This window comes from Perognathus longimembris, chromosome 7 (genome assembly GCF_023159225.1).
Source record: "Perognathus longimembris pacificus isolate PPM17 chromosome 7, ASM2315922v1, whole genome shotgun sequence".
NCBI lineage: Eukaryota > Metazoa > Chordata > Mammalia > Rodentia > Heteromyidae > Perognathus > Perognathus longimembris.
This window is the reverse complement of record NC_063167.1, coordinates 81268874-81289016: the sequence shown is the minus strand read 5'-3', so window position 1 is coordinate 81289016 and position 20143 is coordinate 81268874. Positions and strand designations below refer to the sequence as shown.

The 20143-nt window shown below is 41.9% G+C and overlaps 2 protein-coding genes across 3 annotated transcripts in view; one reads left to right on the top strand and one right to left on the bottom strand.

The window, feature by feature from the left end:
• The window catches only part of Frrs1 (ferric chelate reductase 1), a 42442-nt gene extending 30245 nt beyond the window's left edge, over window positions 1–12197 (top strand). For both annotated transcript variants that reach the window (XM_048352026.1, XM_048352025.1), the window contains exons 10-16: window positions 63–178; window positions 3309–3395; window positions 5844–5941; window positions 6210–6268; window positions 8227–8370; window positions 10426–10487; window positions 10561–12197. In XM_048352026.1, coding sequence (XP_048207983.1) covers window positions 63–178; window positions 3309–3395; window positions 5844–5941; window positions 6210–6268; window positions 8227–8370; window positions 10426–10487; window positions 10561–10653 — 659 coding nt within the window. In that variant the 3' untranslated portion in view covers window positions 10654–12197. The remainder of the gene's footprint in view (window positions 1–62; window positions 179–3308; window positions 3396–5843; window positions 5942–6209; window positions 6269–8226; window positions 8371–10425; window positions 10488–10560) is intronic.
• Window positions 12198–17948: 5751 nt separating this feature from the next.
• The window catches only part of Palmd (palmdelphin), a 65877-nt gene continuing 63682 nt past the window's right edge, over window positions 17949–20143 (bottom strand). Inside the window, exon 8 of the mRNA XM_048352024.1 lies at window positions 17949–18338. Within this exon, the coding sequence (XP_048207981.1) occupies window positions 18295–18338 (44 nt within the window). The 3' untranslated portion in view covers window positions 17949–18294. The remainder of the gene's footprint in view (window positions 18339–20143) is intronic.

Here is a 20143-nt window from a genome sequence, read left to right as displayed (position 1 = left end):
CATTTTGTCCTTGAGAAAGCGGCTTGATTTGTGATCAATGCATTTATTTTTCTCATTTGTAGGTGCACTGATGTTTATGGCCTGGGTGACTACAGTTAGCATAGGTGTTTTGATTGCCCGATTCTTCAAGCCTGTTTGGTCCAAAGCTTTCTTGTTTGGTGAAGCAGCCTGGTTTCAGGTAGGGGAAAAAAGCTTACTGGCATTTCTGTATTATTGGAACTTTGTCACCTGAACTATGTCCGCTTGTGTTATTTCAGGTTAAACCTCTTGTAGATTTCAGATCCTTTTTGTAGAAGATATAGCTTTTTGGTTGTATTTATGTATTTATTATTTTTTATGCTTGTACGGGGCTTGAATCTCATGTTCTTGTTTGGCTTTTTTGCTTAATGCTGGCACTTTAGTAGTACTTGAGCCACAGCTCCACTTTCAGCTTTTTTGGTGGTTAATTAGAGATAAGAACCTTTCCTGCCTGGTCTGGTTTTGAACTACAGACTTCAGATCTCAGCCTCCTGATTAGCTAGGATTACACAGGTGAGCCACAGGCACCCAACCAGGCACAAGATTGTTAATGGCTGTCTAAGTAGAGACAGCCTTGTGAAGAAGCAGGCTTCATTGGAGAGTGGGTTAGGGCCATGTGGGTCAACTAATGCAGGGAACTCAAATGACCCTTCTGTACACATGTATTTGTCAGGAGGGGATGCAGTGAAAAAGATGGGTAGAGAAAGGCTGGGAGAGCAGAATGAAGACACAGTGGGATGCACAGTGGGGTGTACTTCACGACAGAGCAGAGCTTTGTCCTCTGGCTGATGGACCAGTAAGTGAGGGACCATCTCTAGCTCCTCAGTCAGGATCATCCCAGCCTGTTAGAAAAAAGAGGAACAGAAAGTATTCTTTTCCATGCTCTTATTTCCTATGGATCAGGAAGGCAGTCTCCAAGCAGAAACCTAAGTGAGAGTCAATAAAGCAACTTGGGTTGTGGAATATAGATGTTTATATAGATGTTTATAACAGAAGGGCTGTGCGTATGTGTTGAATGAGGATGCAGATGTCTGTTTGTAGGAAATAAATGGTGTGGATAGAACAGTTGTGACATTATTAGGAGGTATCTTCTTCATTTCCTAAGCTTCATTATCTATCTTCACTTCTCCCATTGGCTGGGAGGGCTGTCTTTTTTTTTTTTTGCCAGTCCTGGGACTTGAACTCAGGGCCTGGGCACCATCCTTGGCTTCTTTTTGCTCAAGGCTAGCACTGTACTACATGAGCCACAGCGCCACTTCTGGCTTTTTCTTTATATGTGGTGCTAAGGAATCAAAAGCAGTGCTTCATGTATACAAAACAAGCACTCTACCACTAGGCCATAGTCCCAGCCCTGGCTGTCTGTTTTTATGAGTCCTCCTGCTGCTGAGTGCCTTGTTCTTCTGTCTGCCTTTCACTCTCACTCCCTTCTCTCTCTCACCTGCTCTAGTCTGAAAGATGGAAGATTCTGCTGCTCATTTTACATCTAAATCCTTCACATGCCCTCGGGGCATGCCTCAGAGGGTAGAGTGTGAAATCCCAAGTTCAATCCCTAGGACTGTGAAAATGGAAAATACAGTGTGTTTGTTGTGTATATGCGTGTGTGTGTGCCCCCATGCACCTGTGTGTATAGTGATATGTGTGTATGTATGTACCTGTCGGGGCCTCTGAGGGCCCCTTTTCCCCTACCTCCGGGGGAAAATGCCTGAACCCCCAAACTATGAAAGAGACTCAGCCCTACCCCGCCCACCGGCAGAAGGAATAAGGCGTATCTTTGTGGACTTTGCTGAGTTGAGGAGAAATGCCGAAATCCCCTTCCCCGCCAGCCCCCCTCGCGTGTCTGACACAGGAAGAGAATCCGGGGAGACAGCTTGATGGTTGAACGGGTCTCGCTCGCCCAGGGGGTGGGCAGAAGAATTTATTACAGTGACAAAGGCGGAAGGGGAGGGACTTGGGGTGATTAACTGATTGGATGAGCTGGGCTGCCCATCAGGTGATGTCATGAACCTTTCTCTGTGGCCGGGCCCCACCATTAGACATGTGGCCAAGCCTGGAGGCCAAGTCGGGCTTGCTTCTCTTCCGGTTGAGGCCAGAAGGTGGGAGGGGCTCCCTCCCACACTGCCCCAGGGCTGGTTGAAGGGTAGTGAGAGTCCCCAACATGTATCCATCTCTATATATGTATGTATAGAAATATATCTGTATGCATATATATAAAATATGGGTATGTATATATATATACACATATAGAGATATATGTGCCTGTAGTTATAGATATATATCTATATAGGTATATGTATATATGCATCTATGTATAGATATGTATATATATGTAGCAATAGGTATATATATCTAGATCTATATCTAGGTAGTTATATCTATATAGGTATTTATTTGCATCCATATCTAGATCTATGTATCTATAGCTATATCTAGATTTCAATATTGATCTATATCTATATAATATCTACATCTATAATACATATGATAGTTATAGCTCTATATAATATATATATTTATCTGTAACTATAGATAGATATATAGATACAAATAGGGTAGCTATACCTCCTACTTTTCCTGGACTAGTTTTGATTCTCAATCAACAGTGCTTATTTTCACTCAATATCTGCCTCCACTCTTCGTGCTGGTACCATGACCAAAACTCAGGGTCTTTTGCTCTCACTTGGCTTTTTTGCCCAAGGCTGGCACTCTAGCACTTGAGCCACATTTCTACTTCTGGCTTTTTGCTGGTTGATTGGAGATGAGCATCTCACAGACCTTTCTTCCAGGCTGTCGTTGAACTATGATACTTAGCCCTCAGCCCCAATGAGTAGCTAGGATTATATTCATGGGCCATGGGTGCCTGACCTCAGTATTCTCTCAACTTGTACAATGACTTGTATGTTTTGTCTACTTTTCACCCTTCTACTCAGTTGTATTATCAGTTGTATTGCACTTGGGGAGATGGAATGTACTGTGTTCTGGCTGCTCCGTTGCCCCTGCTTAGTACTCTACTTGGTGACAGAGCTGAATAAATGTCTTTGGGAGGAAATTCAGGACCTGGCAAGTAATTGGGCTCTGGATATGAAATAGCCATTTTTTGCTGCTCTGCATGGGTGATTCAGGTATTTTTGAATGAGGATGGATGATTTAATGGTAGGCTCAGAGTTTATTTTTACTGGCCATAATCAGTGATTAGTTGTCAGCTGAAAGCCTAGTGCAGTCAGTTCCCCTGGCTATTAACAGCAACTCTCTTGTAGTTTGCTGTGTTCTCACCTTGTCTTTTTCCCTTGCAGGTGCATCGGCTGCTCATGCTTACCACATCCGCTCTCACTGTCATTGCCTTTATTTTGCCTTTCATATATAGAGGAGGTTGGAGTTGGGTAAGTGTAGTTTTTTTTTCTTTCTTTTTTTCCCCTGGTACTGGTGTTTGCTTAGTTTTATTGATCACAGCTAGTGCTCTATCACTTTTGGCTTTTTGCTGGTTCATCTGAGATAAGAGAATCTATGATTTGTCTTTGTTGGCTGACCTTGAACCTCAAAACTAGGCTTCTGGAGTGGCCAGGATTACAGGTGTGAGCTCCTAGCTCCCAGCTAAGGGTAAGTGTATCCTAAATAGGATGTTTGGACATGAATCTATTTTCACATCAAAATGCAATTCCAAATTATTCTCAAAGAGGGGTTGAAAGAACTGAATACATAACCACCTCTTTCTTGCCTGTTTGAATCATCTAATGACTATTTCACATGGCTAGGGGTCAGAGGTGAAGTAAAGATGTTAGCACAAATTGAGTGATGAAATACAGTTTTAGACTGCAAATATAGAGACTGTAGCTTTTGGGAGCTTGGTTTTCATTATAGAGTGGTGAAAATTCAAGGAAAAATGTCGTAGGAACACACACAATGTAAGAGTTTTTCTCTAAATATTGCTGTGACTAGCAATAAGCTAATGTAATTTTCAGCCATACTACATATTATCAAATTTAAATCTCAGTAGGCATTGCTAATAATACTGTGCCACACAGGAAGAACTGCGCCTTCTCCTTACCAGAAACACAATTAAAACGAGGAATGAGTTTAACCAACAGACATGGATAAGCTCAAGTTCTGTCTCCTAACTTGGGCTACTATTGGTTCAAATTAGCCCAGGGCAAACTTAAGGGGGGTGGGCTTTGGGAAAGTAGACAGAAGGGCACATGCCAGGGGGTTGATGAAAAAAAGCCTTCACTTACAGTTTCTGTAAATTCTCTGGGACTTTCATCACTGAGATAAGTACTCATGGGGACTTCTGTCTTTTGACGGGAATGAATTGAAAAGGTCAAGCACATATAGGATAAAAAACACAGAAACAGGTCTCTGCTAGTGTCATTTGCACTTCAGGCAAATCTCCAGCAGTCACTCACAGTCCCCACAAGACTCCAGGGCTCCCTCAAACCCACAGTTGGTATCATCTAATGTCTTGCTGTGTGGTCTGGAACATAGTACTTGATGACTTAAACCTCAGTCCCCCCTTTGTATAATTAGGTTATTGATAACCAATTGTCAAGCATTGTAGTCAGCATTAGTGATAGTGTGTGTAAAGTGTATGTGTGGGATGAGGAGTATGCTCAGTGAGTATCACCTTTTATGATCTCTCTCATTATCACCATCACCATTGGTGCATTTTTAAAGCCAATAAAAAACACCGAAGAATCACTGTATACTTGTTTTTAATTTTTTAACTTTAAAATTTGAGTGTGTATTCTGAATTCAGAGCCTCATATTACTGCATAGCTTTTTTTCTCCTCAAGGATGGTACTCTACCATTTGAGCCATACCTCCACTTCTGGCTTTTTGCTGACAATTGGATTTTTCTCTAGGATTTTTCTGATTTGACTAGCTTTGAACCTTAATCCTTAGATCTCAGCCTCCTGAGTTGCTAGTAGTACAGGTATGAGCCACTGGTACGTGACTTATATATTACTTTTTTTCTTCTTTTTTTCTTTTTTTTTTTTTTTTTGGCCAGTCCTGGGCCTTGGACTCAGGGCCTGAGCACTGTCCCTGGCTTCTTCCCGCTCTAGGCTAGCACTCTGCCACTTGAGCCACAGCGCCGCTTCTGGCCGTTTTCTGTATATGTGGTGCTGGGGAATCGAACCTAGGGCCTCGTGTATCTGAGGCAGGCACTCTTGCCACTAGGCTATATCCCCAGCCCCCTTCTTTTTTTCTTTTATGACTATCCTGGGCCTTGAACTCAGGGCTTAGGCATTGTCCTGAGCTTTTGTGCTTAAGGCTAGTCCTCTACTACATTGGCCCCTGCTCCACATCTGGCTTTTTGATGATTAATTGGAGATAAGAATCTTATTTAAAGTTCTAGGTGAATTTCCTTTGGCGTATGCCACGTGGCTACTATATATGTTTTTGGTACACTGGTATTCTATATATGCCTATCTGATCTAGGGAAGGGAAAGAAAAACAAGGGTGTAAGATATCACAAGAAATGTACTAACTGTCCAATTATGTAACTGTACCCTTTTGCACAACACCTTGTCAACAAAATTTAATTAATAAAAAATTAAAAAAGAATTTCATGGTCTTTCCTTTTTGGAGTTTGCTTCAAGGATGGTACTCTACCATTTGAGCCACACATTCACTTCTGGCTTTTTGTGGATAATTGGATTTTTCTCTAGGATTTCTTTGATTGGACTAGCTTTGAAACTCAATCCTCAGATCTCAGCCTCCTGAGCAGCTAAGATTACAGGCATGAGCCACCAGGGCCTGACTTGTCTATATTAGTTTCAACTTTGAGGATTTAAGTGAAGCGACTGCAAGTGTTACAATGACTGTCTGTTCAGCATGCAGGTTCCCACCCATACCTGGGCTGTACAGTGATGACATTAGCCATTCTTCAACCTCTTCTGGCAGCTTCCAGGCCACCTGTACATCACCCGAGGTACCTGTTACTTTGGTGTAGAAATGTTTCTAGTGGAGAATGTGCGTTGGGTTGGAAATGAATTCTTTTTTCCAAGGGAAAATTTTTTTCCCCATCTTACAAAATATTTTGAGAAATTATATTCCCTTTGAAAGGCTTTACAAATGTGTTTCAGAGATCTAATTCCCAAGCAACAAGGGAGAAGGCATGCCTTTTATTTTTATTCCCGTGGGAGCAAGTTGTCCCTTTGTCACTTGTAAGACTCCTGACTAGTTCTTTGTTTTGGTAGGAGGCAGATGTTTAACTGGACTCACTGGAGTGTGGGAACAGCTGCGAGAATAATTGCAGGTAAGTAAGTGCAAGGCCACTTGTTCATACCTAATTGCTGGGTGTTTGTATCACCCAAGTTGTAATTTGGCTTAAGTGACTTTTAGATGCATTTGTAATGACAGTAATTGGTTGTTGAGGAGAAATCAGCCTTAAACAATGAAATTCAGAAAGCAATTTCTAGAAGTAATGAAGTCATTATTGTAGTTTTAAGTTTAGGAGGCTTAACAATGACTTTAGAACTCTCTCTAAGACTTCTTTTTTTTAAGTTAAGAAAAAGAAAACCTTATCTTTGCCATCAGAAGCAGCCATGTTGGTGGTCATACATTTGAGCAGCTCAGGGTCATTTGTCAACTGGGTTGAGGTGGGCCATTTGTGTCTAAGCCCTCCTTCTCCAGGTCATTTCTATTGCAGGAGGGAGGGCTTTCAAAGGTGGATGTAGTCACCTTATGCATTTTGTTGTCTTAGATAATAAAGGCTTGGTAAGAATCACCTGCTCTAACATGCCAGCTACGGGATTCAGCACGCAGAGAGTATGGTCAGCTATGGCTTCCGTACTTTTCTTCCTTCTGCATTGCAGGCTCAAAAACTTGGGGAGTTTAGGTGCCTATCTTTTAAACAACTGGTATATCCTGTCAGGGTTATTTCTTCAGAGGGAGGAATAAGAGCAGAAAAAGTCTGGCTGTCAATCAATGATCAAAGGCCCCCTCCATAGAAGTTTGTTCTGCATCCTTTATCAGGGCCTTGAGCAATCATGTGTGCAGGCCCCTACACATCCAGCACTGTGGCCTTCATCACTCCATATGTATGGGGCCCTGGGCATCCATCCATCACATTATGGCTCATCACCCCTGAACAACTCATGTGGAAACAGTGGGGCTGGTTGAACTCCTGAGGTTCAAAGGCTGCCTGGAGTCTCTGGTTGGTCTGGGGACTGATGGGCCTGCAGGCTGTCCAGTGATCTCAAGTCATGAGGCTCTCTCTGAGAGATGCCAACTGTTCCCATTCCCATTTCCCCCCTTCCTCCTTTGTGTCCATGGACTCCTTCTTTCAGACAAAGGACTTGATCTAGGGGTCGCAGCACTATTTACCATCACTAAAATATGGAACCAACCCAGATGCCCCTCAGTAGATGAATTGATCAAGAAAATGTGGTACATATACACAATGGAATTCTAGGCTTCTATCAGAAAGAATGGCATTGCCCCATTTGTAAGGAAATGGAAAGACTTAGAAAAAAATCATACTAAGTGAAGTGAGCCAGACCCAAACTAAAGCAAATCATTGCTAAAACTTAATAAAAATTGGTATGTCATAATTATAATTTTCTGTCTTCTCCTATGTAGCACTATAGTACAAGACAATTAACTTATTGGTTTTAAATATTAATCCTACTTACCTCATAAATATGAATGTTTAAATATTAGTGTTTTTTCTTTCTTTCTTTCTTGCTGGTCCTGGGGCTTGAACTTAGATCTTGAGCACTGTCCCTCAGCTTTTCTTCTCAAGGCTAGTTTTCTCTACCACTTGAGCCACACCTCTACTTCTGGCTTTTTGGTGGTTAAATGGAGATAAGACTCTCACAGGGGGCTGGGGATATGGCCTAGTGGCAAGAGTGCTTGCCTCATATATATGAAGCCCTGGGTTCAATTCCCCAGCACCACATGTATAGAAAATGGCCAGAAGTGGTGCTGTGGCTCAAGTGGCAGAGTGCTAGCCTTGAGCAAAAGGAAGCCAGGGAGAGTGCTCAGGCCCCGAGTCCAAGGCCCAAGACTGGCAAAAAAAAAAAAAGACTCTCTCACAGACTTTGCTTCCTCAGGCTGGCTTTAAACCATGATCCTCAGATGTCAGCTTCCCAAGTAGCTAGGATTACGGGTGTGAGCCACTAGCCTCCAACAAGTGTATTTTAATATAATGCAAACAATGATTTATTTTGGTGGGAATTATATTTGAATAGATATTTTTTCTTTTATACTTAGTGGCGGCCATGTTCCTGGGAATGGATTTACCAGGCTTGGACCTTCCTAATCCACAGAAAACCTATACAATGATTGGATTTGTGGGCTGGCACATCGGAACTGAGATCATCCTGGAGATACATGCATACCGGCTCTCTCGAAAAGGTGACCCTCAGGAAAGCCACGTGAGGCTGAATCAATTTCTCCTGAACTGCTGGGGTTCAGATAGTTTCCTGGTACTGGTAGGGGACGATTATGTGGTAGCTTCTTAGCAGTTTCTATCATGATTCCTGGAAACTTGGGACAACTAGAGGAAGGAGAGACTTAGAGTCAGCACAGGGCAGAAGCTGCCCTGGAATTTAAGTCATAACAGTGAGATAGGACCTACTTTGCCAGCGTAAGGTCTGGTTAGTGCCCAGCAAGGCCAAGATCCCTACAGCCATCAGTGAGTGGGGAATGGAAGCCATTTTGAATGAGCTTGGATTCTGGGCCAAGGATCATCTCTTCAGCTTTCAAAAGAGTGACCTCAAAACAAAAAAAAACTCTTGGTGTCTAGCCTATTTGCCTGGGCAGCTTTTACATGAGATTGGAGGACAAAGGCAGTGTGACTGTAGCTGAACAACTTGTAGAACCAAGGAGACCGTGTCTGTCCTCCCACTCTGGCTTCTTTTTGTTTGGTTTTGTTTTTTTTTTGCCAGTCCTGGGGCTTGAACTCAGGGCCTGAGCACTGTCCTTGGCTTCTTTTTGCTCAAGGCTAGCACTCTGCCACTTGAGCCACAGGGCCACTTCCGGCTTTTTCTATACATGTGGTGCTAAGGAATCAAACCCAGGGCTTCATGTATATTAGGCGAGCACTTTACTACTAGGCCACATTCCCAGCCCCTCTGGCTTCTTTTATTTATTTATTTATTTATTTATTTATTAAACTGGGTCTCACTATGTATCCCAGAGTGGCCTCACATGTGAAATCATCTGCCTCTGCCCCTGGGGTCCTGAGGCTATAGGTATGTACCACTCTTTTGGTCCTTGATCGGGTCATGTATTTGGGGTTTTGATGTACTTGGGGGTTTGAATTACAGCTGACAATTTAAAATATGTATGTGCATAGAACCTGGATTGTTGTCACATGTTAATTAGCTTGATTTAGTTCCTCTGCAATGTATTGAAATGTGATATTCCATAGACATATATAATTTGTAGTTATTCATTAAAAAAGAAAATTTAAGACTTCAGTTTGATAATGGGTGGAGGAAGAGTTTGTTTAGAAAAGATTTTTATTTTTTTTCAAATTTTTATTATCAAACTGATGTACAGAGAGGTTACAGTTTCATACGTTAGGCATTAGATACATTTCTTGTACTGTTTGTTACCTCGTCCCTCATTCACCCCTCCCTCCTCCCCCTTACCCTTTCCCCCCATGAGGTGTTCAGTTCACTTACACCAAACAGTTTTGCAAGTATTGCTTTTGTAGTTGTTTGTCTTTTTTTACCCTGTGTCTCTCGATTTTGGTATTCCCTTTCAATTTCCTAGTTCTTATACCAGTATAGACGGTTTCCAATATACTCAGATAAGATTACAGAGATAGTGTAAATACAACCACAGGAAGGTGATACAAGAACATCATCAATAGTAGAAGCTACAGATACACATGGGACGTTGAAAGTAGTTACAACTGTGATATAACAATCGATTCTATAACATGGAGTTCATTTCACTTAGGATCATCTTATGTGATCATGAGGGTATAGCTATTGGGCTCTTGTGATTCTCTGCTGTGACTTACCTAAACCTGTGCTAATTATTCCCTATGAGGGAGACCATAGAGTCCATGTAAAAAACATTTAAAAAATGTAATTATAAATGTTATATACAGAGGGGTTAGAGCTAGATAAGTCAGGTAAAAAGTACATTTCTTTTTGGACAATGCCACCCCTTCCTTCTCTTTCTCTCCCAGTTTTCCCCTTCCATCCCTGCCCGCAAATTGTATAGTTCATTTTCAACATAGTGTCTAGTGAGTACCACTGCTGCATTTGTTCACCCTTTCTCCCTCCATTTCTGTCCCTGAAAGAGAGCTTTAAAGTTCTTTGAGACAGGTCCCAGTTTGCAAGAGCCTTAAATATTCCTGGAAATCAGTGAGCACTAGCAATTGGTTATTTCCCCCTAGTTTCTGTAAGTGTTCCCGCGTAATATGGTGTTAATAGGCTATGTTGTTCTTGACAGTGGAAATACTGGATGATGACCGAATTCAGATCCTTCAGTCCCTGACATCAGCAGAGGCAGAGGTAAGTTCTTCCTTGCTTATTTATGCACAACAGCTTGGTGGTTCTTGCTCTTATATCTCCATTTTTCTTCCAGGGTCATGCTTTTAAAAAGGCTGTGTTGACGATTTACATCTGTGGAAATGTGACTTTTCTTATCCTATTCTTCTCTGCAATTGGCCATCTTTAAGCAAGCAAAGACCTTGGTTTCTATGGGCCATGTGGTAATCATCCTCAAATAAAGAAACATACAGCCGATACTGCTTCCTGCAGCAGAGCCATCAGTTCTATTTGGGAAAACCAAGGACACATCTACAGGGAACTTCTGCAATTGGTCTTCATAGAGCAAAGGCAAGAGGCCTGCATAGACTGTACTGGATGTGAAGTGTTTGTGTGCAGTTCTCCATCTTAAAGTCACATTGTACTTGAGGAGAAAGGACTCCAGTATTCCATGCCAGCATTTTGCTAGCATTTAAGAAAGTAAAGAATAATTAGGAAAGTGAGATATCATTAGGATAAAACAAGAAGATATTAGGATTATATATCTATGTATTATAGTTTTTACAGAGGTGATATGGTACTTTAAAGAAAACACCCATTTTTGTGGCTTATCTGAATGACATTTGGGCCTTCACCCCCCCCCCGCCCCCCTCCCCCAGAGCTGGGGTTGTAGGTCAGCAGAAAAAACTTGCCTAATATGCCTGAGGCTCTGGCTTTGATCCCAACCAAGGCCAAAAAAAGTATGCTTTCCAGTTCAGTTTTGGATATACTTTTTTTGCTTTCTGTATTTCAATTCTTCTCTAGTCAAAGATGGAGGAGCAGTTGACTTCACTGTAGATGTTCATTCATATTTAATTATATAAACATTGTAATGTCTTCATTAGCAATGAGATGCAAGTAGGCATCTCCTGCGTAAAGATATTATTTATTGTGTTACACAGATGAAATGTCATTTTATCTGTTATTTCAACTATAAGATTTAAGTCCTATAGCATTTGGGGATTTATAGACTTGACTTTCAAATGTAATAAATTCACCCATTTGAACCTATCAAACAGTTTTCTCTTTCCTTACAGAAATAGTTATATGGGTGGAAAAAGTTCCTGATGCCCTAATGAGTCAACACAGTTGTACTACTGCAATAATGCATGGCCAGGTTTCATCTTTGCTATGAGCAAGTCTGGCCAGTGGGTGGCGCTAGGGCACCAAAGTATTGGTGTTGATATTTCCTTGGCTGTGATTTACCATTCATATTTATAACAGCGTCGTATTTCTTTACATTTTAATAGCTTATCTTAATCTTTATGTGAAAACTTTCTGCCTTTTCTATTTTGAGCTGGACTTAGGGGTGCTACAAATGCAAATTTTTTTTAATTTTATTTTTTGCAGTGCCAGTGATGAAATATAGTACATTTTAGGCAAGACCTTGATCACTGAGCTATATTGCCAGGCCCTGGCATTTTGGAGATAGGGTCTTGTTATGTATCCTGGATTGGCTGTGAACTTCAGATTTTCCTGCCTCTATCTCTCAAGTGTTGGGATTATTGACATGAGCCATCATACCTAGCATCTCTCGTGTAGTCTCAGTTGAGAAAATCTTTGCAGTAGGACCAAATTATGACTTATAAGTGGCTGGTACCCACAGATTCCAAGGTCTTATTCTTCACTCTTCTCAGATTTTGTTCTTGTTTCTGTGATAAACAATTTAGTTTTCCTTCCTTCCCCTTCCTCCCTTCCTTCTTTTTTTTTTTTTTTTTTGCCAGTCCTGGGGCTTGGACTCAGGGCCTGAGCACTGTTCCTGGCTTCTTTTTGCTCAAGGCTAGCACTTTGCCACTTGAGCCACAGCGCCACTTCTGGCTGCTTTCTGTATATGTGGTGCTGGGGAATTGAACCCAGGGCCTCATGTATACGAGTTCTTGCCACTAGGCCATATCCCCAGCCCTCCTTTCTTCATTTTTCTATGGATTGAGTCATACCTTCAGCCCAATCTAGGTCATTTATTTCTTTTTATAGGAGTGGTTTTTCAACAAAATGTCTTTCTGTTTTTAGGAGTGTGGTTAAGAGTAGTGAGTAAAGTCATAGTTAGGATGCTTTATAAAATAAGGTTAAATATGCTTATTTTGAGACATTAATCTTCTGGAAAAGGATATCTAAGATAGCATTCATAATGGGCTCCTAAAAAGTCATTTACAGGTCTGTGGAAATTAGTCTTAAAGGCACAGAGGTTTAGAGCCTGAGTAAAGGAGTCATATTCACTGCAGGACTTTTTTTTTTTTTTTTCTTGGTGCCTATCCCAGAGCTCAGGCTCTACCTCTTTGAGCCACAGTGCCACTTCCAGCTTTTTAGTAATTAACTGGAGATAAGCGTCTCATAGACTTTCCTTCCCCAGACTGGCTTTGAAGTGTGATCCTCAGGTCTCAACTTTCTGGGTAGCTAGGATTATAGGTGTGAGCTCAGGTTAGTACTTGTTTTGTTTTCAATCAGGACTTTGGGCTGTCATGTGGTTAAGTTTTTCCTCAGGCATTCCCCATCCAGTTCCCACATGGGAAATGATAAATACAGTAGATGCTGGCTAGGAAGCTGTAGGGCACAAGCAGCTCTTCTTGTCCCAGAAAAAACTCATGTATAAAGTTTCCACTCAAATTCTTTTTTATTTTTTGGAAATTTCTCGAAGCTCTGTGCAACACATCTCTGTCATTATCCTGACCATCTGTTAAATGAGAGGTGACAGGAGAGGTGGCTGATGGTATAAATGAGAAGGGCCTGGGGATGGGCTAAGCTTGCAATATGAGCTGTGCAGGTTGTGGACATGTCTTGTCTCTCGTGAGTCAGTCTGTTTATTGGCAAAACTGAATTCACAGAGCCTTTTGAGGTGAAATGACGTGATGTGGATCCATGGTGCTGGCTTCGTGCAGGTCACCGATGCTATTCCCATTTTATCATAGTGTTACACTGCCATAGTTTTTGCATATAAAAGCTGTACTTTGTATTATATAAAAATAGTTGATGGTAGTGAACATGTCATGTGAAGTAGGCCAGATGGAAAAGACAACTGCTGGCTGTGGCACCGAGAATCATCACATGAGTGGAGACAGCAAGTGGGGTGATGGTCACCGGGGTGTGGAGTGGGTAGACAGGGGCATGGGGCTTGTGATGGGATGAATACAGGGTTTGTTCCAGAGATGGAGGGTGAGGATGGTTGTACAACACTGAGAATGTAATAAGATGCACTGAACAAGATAAAAATAAATAAATAAAAACATTGCAAATAAATATTTGTGGCATTATAATTTACAATAGCCAAAGATAGTAGCCACTCAAGTCAGTTAATAAGTGAATGGATAGTGGTATACTCCCTACAGTGGACTATTACTCAGCTAAGAGAGTGGTGATGGGGTGACATGGTCTAGATACATTGCCTTCATAAACTGCTTTGTTAAATGGCAACTCTTTTGCACAACTCCATAAGGGTAACAGTTGCACAAGGTTGTGAACTGTTTAAAATGGTTATGTTAGGTTACATAGAATTCATCTCAGCAAGCAGAATATTTGTCTTGGTATTGCTCTTGGATTGGACCTTTGGGTGAAAAACACTTGGAATTTTAAAAAAGCATATATGTAAAATTTCAATGAACTGATTTCAGACATGTTTGATCTATTCTGTAGGCTGCCGGTCCAATGGAGTTCCACTCACATTCTACCCCATCCCTTCTCCCCACTCCCTGCTTCTGCTCTCATGACCCTTTATGTTAACCTCATTTATTCTATCTCCCCTCCTCTCCCTTTCTGTCCTTCCCCCTCCCTCCCTCCTCCCTCCTCCTCTCTTCTCTTGATTATTATTATTTTTGCTGGCCATAAACTTGGTATCAATTTAACTTCTTACTTGGTCTTATACTAATGGTTATGGAGGAGGCTTGTCTTACATTATACACTAAGAAGAATTATTTTTTCATGCATTTGCTTATTCATGTTAAAAGATTACACCATGCTATCTATGAGTTACCTTGGAGGCCTCAACAGATTTTTAAGTTTTCCCACTCACATGGTGATCAGTAAGTGTCCTGCAAACCCGCTCCTGGGGGTAAGGTGGTAGGATCTTGAAAACAAATGTTAGGAGGGGATTTTAAATGCCATTTTCCCACATCTCAGGTTGTTTCCTGGTCACATGCATGGGTTTGATGAAAGCCCTCAGGGAAAGCCTACGCTCATAGGATAGTTAGGTGAGTGACTGAATCCATTCCAACATGGTCAGATGCAGAAGGGTCCATGGTGTCCTTACTTTGCATGAGCAGCATCTGGAGGTTTTAGCAAGGGCATTCAGGTAACAGCAAGGAAATCCAAGCCATCCAGATGGGAAAGAAATAAGACCATCACTTGTCTGTCCAAAGACACCATAATCTGCTCCATGTCAAGTCCTAAAGAATCTGCTAAACAACTACTAGCAGAGGTCTAGGAGACCACAAGAACATTCCTAAAAACTGCCAGTGAACAATCTGAAAGGGAAAGTAGGAAAATAGAATCTAATTCATCATAACCTCAGAAAATTACTATTTTCTTGTGTTAGTATTGGGTTTTAAACCCAGAGCCTTGGGCTCTACATTCTTGCTTAGCTTTCTCTCCTCTACCCATTGAGCCACAGCTCCACTTGGGGTTTTAGCTGGTTAGTTGGAGATAAGCATTTCACAACCTTTCCTGCCTTGTGGCTTTGAACCTTGATCTTCGCAGCTCAGCCTCCTAAGTATCTAGGATTACAGGTGTGAGCCCCTAGTACCTGTCCATGCCTGTAAGAATAGGTTTAACAAAACAAATACAAGACTAGCTGAAACAGTGTTGCAAACAAAAACAGGATTCAGTGAGATGGGAAAAAATCTCACCTGTAAGGATCAGAAAACCCAATTCATCTGGTCTAATTGCTCTGCAGATTCTCTATACCACTGGCAACCCTGATTGGCTCTTGCAAAAATGGGCAAGCTGAACTGAAACTTCCTATCGGAATCCAAAAGACCTAGAAAAGCCAACACAATTTTGGCTTAAAAAAAAAAAGATACATTTTCCAGTGATAGAGTCTATAGAGCTTTAGGAACCAAGGGTGAGCTGTCTTCCTCCCCCAAAGGGGAAAAGACTCAGTGTGACACAGCCTGATTAACCAGCCTGCAGCTGGGCCACCTAGCAGCCAGTTACCTGGAAAGAATTTTTAAATGTGATGAAAACGGCATTTCACCTCCATGGTCTTCTCCCAAACCATCAGTCTAATCATGGGGAAAACACTAGGAAGCAAAATTGCACACACTATAGATGAACTACTGAATATCCAGGCTCCTGGTCGGTTTCTGCGGCGCTGAAGCTGCGGTGTCCTGTCCTGAATCAGCTGAGACTGCGCTGCTGCCATCCCTTCAGATGCACATTCTGCGTCTCTTTCTTGTCACTTGGGGGCCATTGCCAAGGCTGCCCTTGCACAAAATGCAGCCCAGAAATGTTGGGGGATGCTCAACAAGGGTGATAAATGCCCCAGTGTCCTCTCTTTCTGAGACAATTTTAGGTGCTTTCTGTATACTCTTTAAAGATTAAGATAGAAATGAGTCCTTTTTGCTTAGAACACTAACCTTATTTATGCACTATCATATCATTGTGTGTGTGTGTGTGTGTGTGTGTGTGTGTGTGTGTGTGTGTGTGTTGGTCCTGGAGCTTGAACTCAGGGCCTGGACATTCTCCCATTAGCACTCTTTGCTCAAGGCTGGCACTCTACCACTCCAACCACAACAACTCTATGTCCAGCTTTTTTGAAGATGAAAGTCTTATAGGCTTTCCTGCCCATGTTGACTTTGAACTTAGAGCTCAGACTCCTGAGTAGCTAGGATTACAGGTGTGAGCCACTGGTGCCCCACTCACCATGATCACTGTGCCATTGTTCTTGCCCCTGATCACTTTTCAAATAAGCCACTGTCCCCCTGCCCTAATTCCAGGCTCAGCTCACTCCAGATTGCAAGCAATGCAGGGCGGCCACTCGGCAGGCTGTGGCTAGCTTGTCTACTTGTGGTCAGAGGCAGTGCGGACTGCATAAGTAGATGTGGACAGCCTTTGTCAGGCTGTCCTAACAGTTTCTATGACCCACTTGTAGTGAATATGGGGGTGACCTGCAGGTGGAAAGGGAAGAGGTGTTAGTCGCTTGAACCTGACTGATACAGAGCCAGTGTATTGTCATATCTTCACATGTACAGTGAATATGGCTCCTTTTTTGGACAATGGCTTGACCATAAAACATTAGGCTCAGATCAGCTAACTATGAGTGCATGACAGAAAACCAGACAAGTTCTGTGGCATGCTTGAAGAGCCGTATTTCCTGTAGCCATAAAGGCAGCATGTGCTTCAAACAAAGTCCATGCTGGATTCACAAAGCTGGCAGAGCCACAGAAGAATGTATGGGTTTAAAGCCAGGGCCATGAAAGGGTAGGTGTCCCATGGTCCTGGATGAAGGGTGTTTCAAAAATACCTCAGCAGTGTAAACCTGCAGATTTCCAAGAACATTCCAGGCCAGCAGAGGGCGCTCTCTCCTGGGTAATACATACTGTCACGAATCTGGATGGACAGACAGACAGTAAGGCTATGAATGATAGAAGACAATTTACTGACCAGCATAAATGTTTCAAATCAGGGTTGACTTAAAGTCTTGGCAAAGAACACTTAGGAATGATAGAGTATGCCCTCCCTGCCCCTTTTTCCTTATTGGGATACTAGAGTTTGAAGTCAGGGCCTCATGCTTGGTAGGCAAGTAGTCTACCATAGGAATAACATGCTGTGCATTCTCTTCTTAGTTCCTTTGGCCCCCAGCAGTATCGTGGTTTGAACTTACGGCCTTCTACTTCCTTAGTTTGCTTTCTCACATGGCTCTCAACCACTTGAACCATGCCTCCAGCCTTTTTTGCTAGTTATTTTGGAGATGAAATCTTACAAAATGTTCTGCTTGCCCAGACTTGGAACCATAATTCTCTGAATTTCAAACTCCTGAGTAGTGAGGATTATAGGCAGGGAGTTACCAGTGCTCAACTCTTACTAGTTTTTTAATATGTTCTAACCTGTTCCCATAGACCAGATTTGTGCTCTTAGAGAATGTCAGAATTTCTTAATCAGCTCCCTTCTGTCATAATGAGTCACGGGGTTCACAGTGAGCTGAATAAATGTGGCTGGTTAGCACTGGTCAATGTCAGGCAAGCTGGCATGACAAGCCAACACAAATCTCAAACCAGGAGGCTAATTATGACATGCAGCTTTTGGTTGAGTGAAATGGTTTTGAGTTTCTATCAAGCCAATTGCACTGATCTTTCACAATTGCGCACACTTGCCTGAACTTTTACATGATTGCTTTACAATGTGTGTACTTGTCAGTGCTGATGATGAATATTTCTGAAACGAGGTATAAAGGTCATCTAAGGTCTTTCCATCTTGGTGCTAGCCAAGTGACAATGCCAGCTAGCGCACACAGATGAGCTATTTTAAATAACTTTATTCTTAAGTTTATCAAGCTCTTATCAGAAATGCTTTGGTATCAATACAGTAAAAATAATATTGTTTCCCCCCCTACCCCCATGCCCTTTGTTGAATCCATGTAAAGTCATTGGAAAAGTTAAACATTTAATTTTTTCTAGGTTTCCCTCTTTGGAATTTTTCCACAAATAATGACTACTATTTATTCACATGGCTTAAAATGAGTATAATTATAATTATTTTTGAACATTAGGATAAAAGGAAAAGAAGCAAAAAAGATCCAGAAGAGAAATCTGCTGACATTTCTTAGTTTCTTCTCTGCGGGAAGTTTCCAGAGGTGGCACTTAGTTTAGATCACTTTTTTCCCCAGCTTGGCCATTCTCATCCTTAACGCTGTAGGTTAAAGAAAAAAATAGGATTATACATATTAAAACAGGTCTTCATTATTACGTTAAATGACCATTTCATAGAAGGCAGGAAAGTTCCGAACATACCTCAGATGGTTTTATCCGATAATGTGAGCATTGTTAGAATAGCACAGAAAGACAGTAGAAATAATTAAGCTATGGTTAACTTAGGGCCCAAGCAGGTTCAGAACTAGAAGGAACCTATTTATACAAAGATTAGAGAAATTAGCAGAGCAAGCACAGTACACATGGAATGAATATAGACTTAGCCCACACTCTTACAACCAGACATAGACATTCCTTAGATCAATGACTATATTTTCCATATAGTACTACTGTAGGTAAGTACTACTACAAAAAAGATATTGAAGTTTCAGTTATGTTTAGGTTATCTTTGAGCTCCTTAACATTGGTTGTCTAAGAACTGGGCTCTGGTGGCTCATGCCCGTAATCTTAGCTACTTAGGAGACTGAGATCTAAGGATTGCGATTCAAAGCCTGCCTGGGTAGGAAAGTTCATGACATGCTTACTTCCAGTTAACCACCAAAATGCCAGAAGTGGGAGTGTTACTCAAGTGGTAGAGCATCAGGTTTGAGCATAAACAAGTCAAGTGAGAAGCTAAGCCCCTAGTGGCTCATGCCTGTAACCCTAGTTACTCAGGAGTCTGTGATAGGAGGATTGAGGTCGAAGCCAGCTGGGGGAAGGAGAGTCAGCAAGACTCTTACCTCCATTAAGCACCAAAAACAGCTGGAAATGGAGCTGTGGCTCAGGTGGTAAAGAGCAACCTTTGAGCAAAAAAGCTGAGGGACAGTACCCAGGCCCCAAGTTCAAGCCCTAGTACCGGCATACATATAAAAAATTCTTTGTGATACAATAAATATGCCGTCAAATGTGTCTTTTAAAAAATACATTCTACGGCTGATAGGTTGGATGCAGAAAGAATTTTTTAATTGTTAATTTGAGTTTGTAACACTCTGGTCTCAGGCCTTAGTGCTAGGCTTCAGCTGCTTTGGTCACATTCAGAAGGTTTCAAGGCACCGATTTAACAATCGCTTTAATGACCTCATGTTCCATTCATGTGTATTGACCCAAGGACAAGCTATTTTACGAAATGCAATGAAACAATAAAAGAAGACATACTTTCTTATTTTTCTACTGCATATTAGCTATCTATTAGCTAAAGAAATGACTGTTTCTAAGAAGGCCTTTTGTGTAAGAAGAAGGGACAGGGACCCACTCAGAACAAGCCTGCGATCCTTTCTGTCATCCTTCCATTACGTATGAAATACCTTCATTTCACTGGCATTAGAGAGCATTATTTTCCTTGGAACTTCACATGGAATGAGCAAGTTCTCATGGCGAGGTCAAGAATGGCCATGTCTGAATTTAGGATGCACAGAGAGAATTTCCTTTGTTCTGTGGCTAGCAGGCTGTGCGCGAGGGCTGTGAACCCCAAGGAGAGGCTGCGTTTGTCCAGCAGGTAGGTGACAGCAGGCAGGGGGCCAGTAGGCTTTGTTAAGCTTCCACTCTTGGCTTTTATGGACCTCTGCATTACCAGTGGCAAAACTGAGCAGAGGCATGGCCTTTTTAAAGGTCTCTTCTAAGGCCAGAGCAAAGTCCCTTTTTCCCCAGTTACTCTTCCCCTTGTGGTTCTGTGACTCAAGTGCATGCTGTGTGCATGGACGTTTGGTAAAGTTTGCTAGTCAGCATTCCTGTCTCTCCTTCCTTCAAGCCAATGGCAGGTAGAGATGGTGTGGATTCCCAGGAGAGCATGTGTGCAAGGGAAGGCTT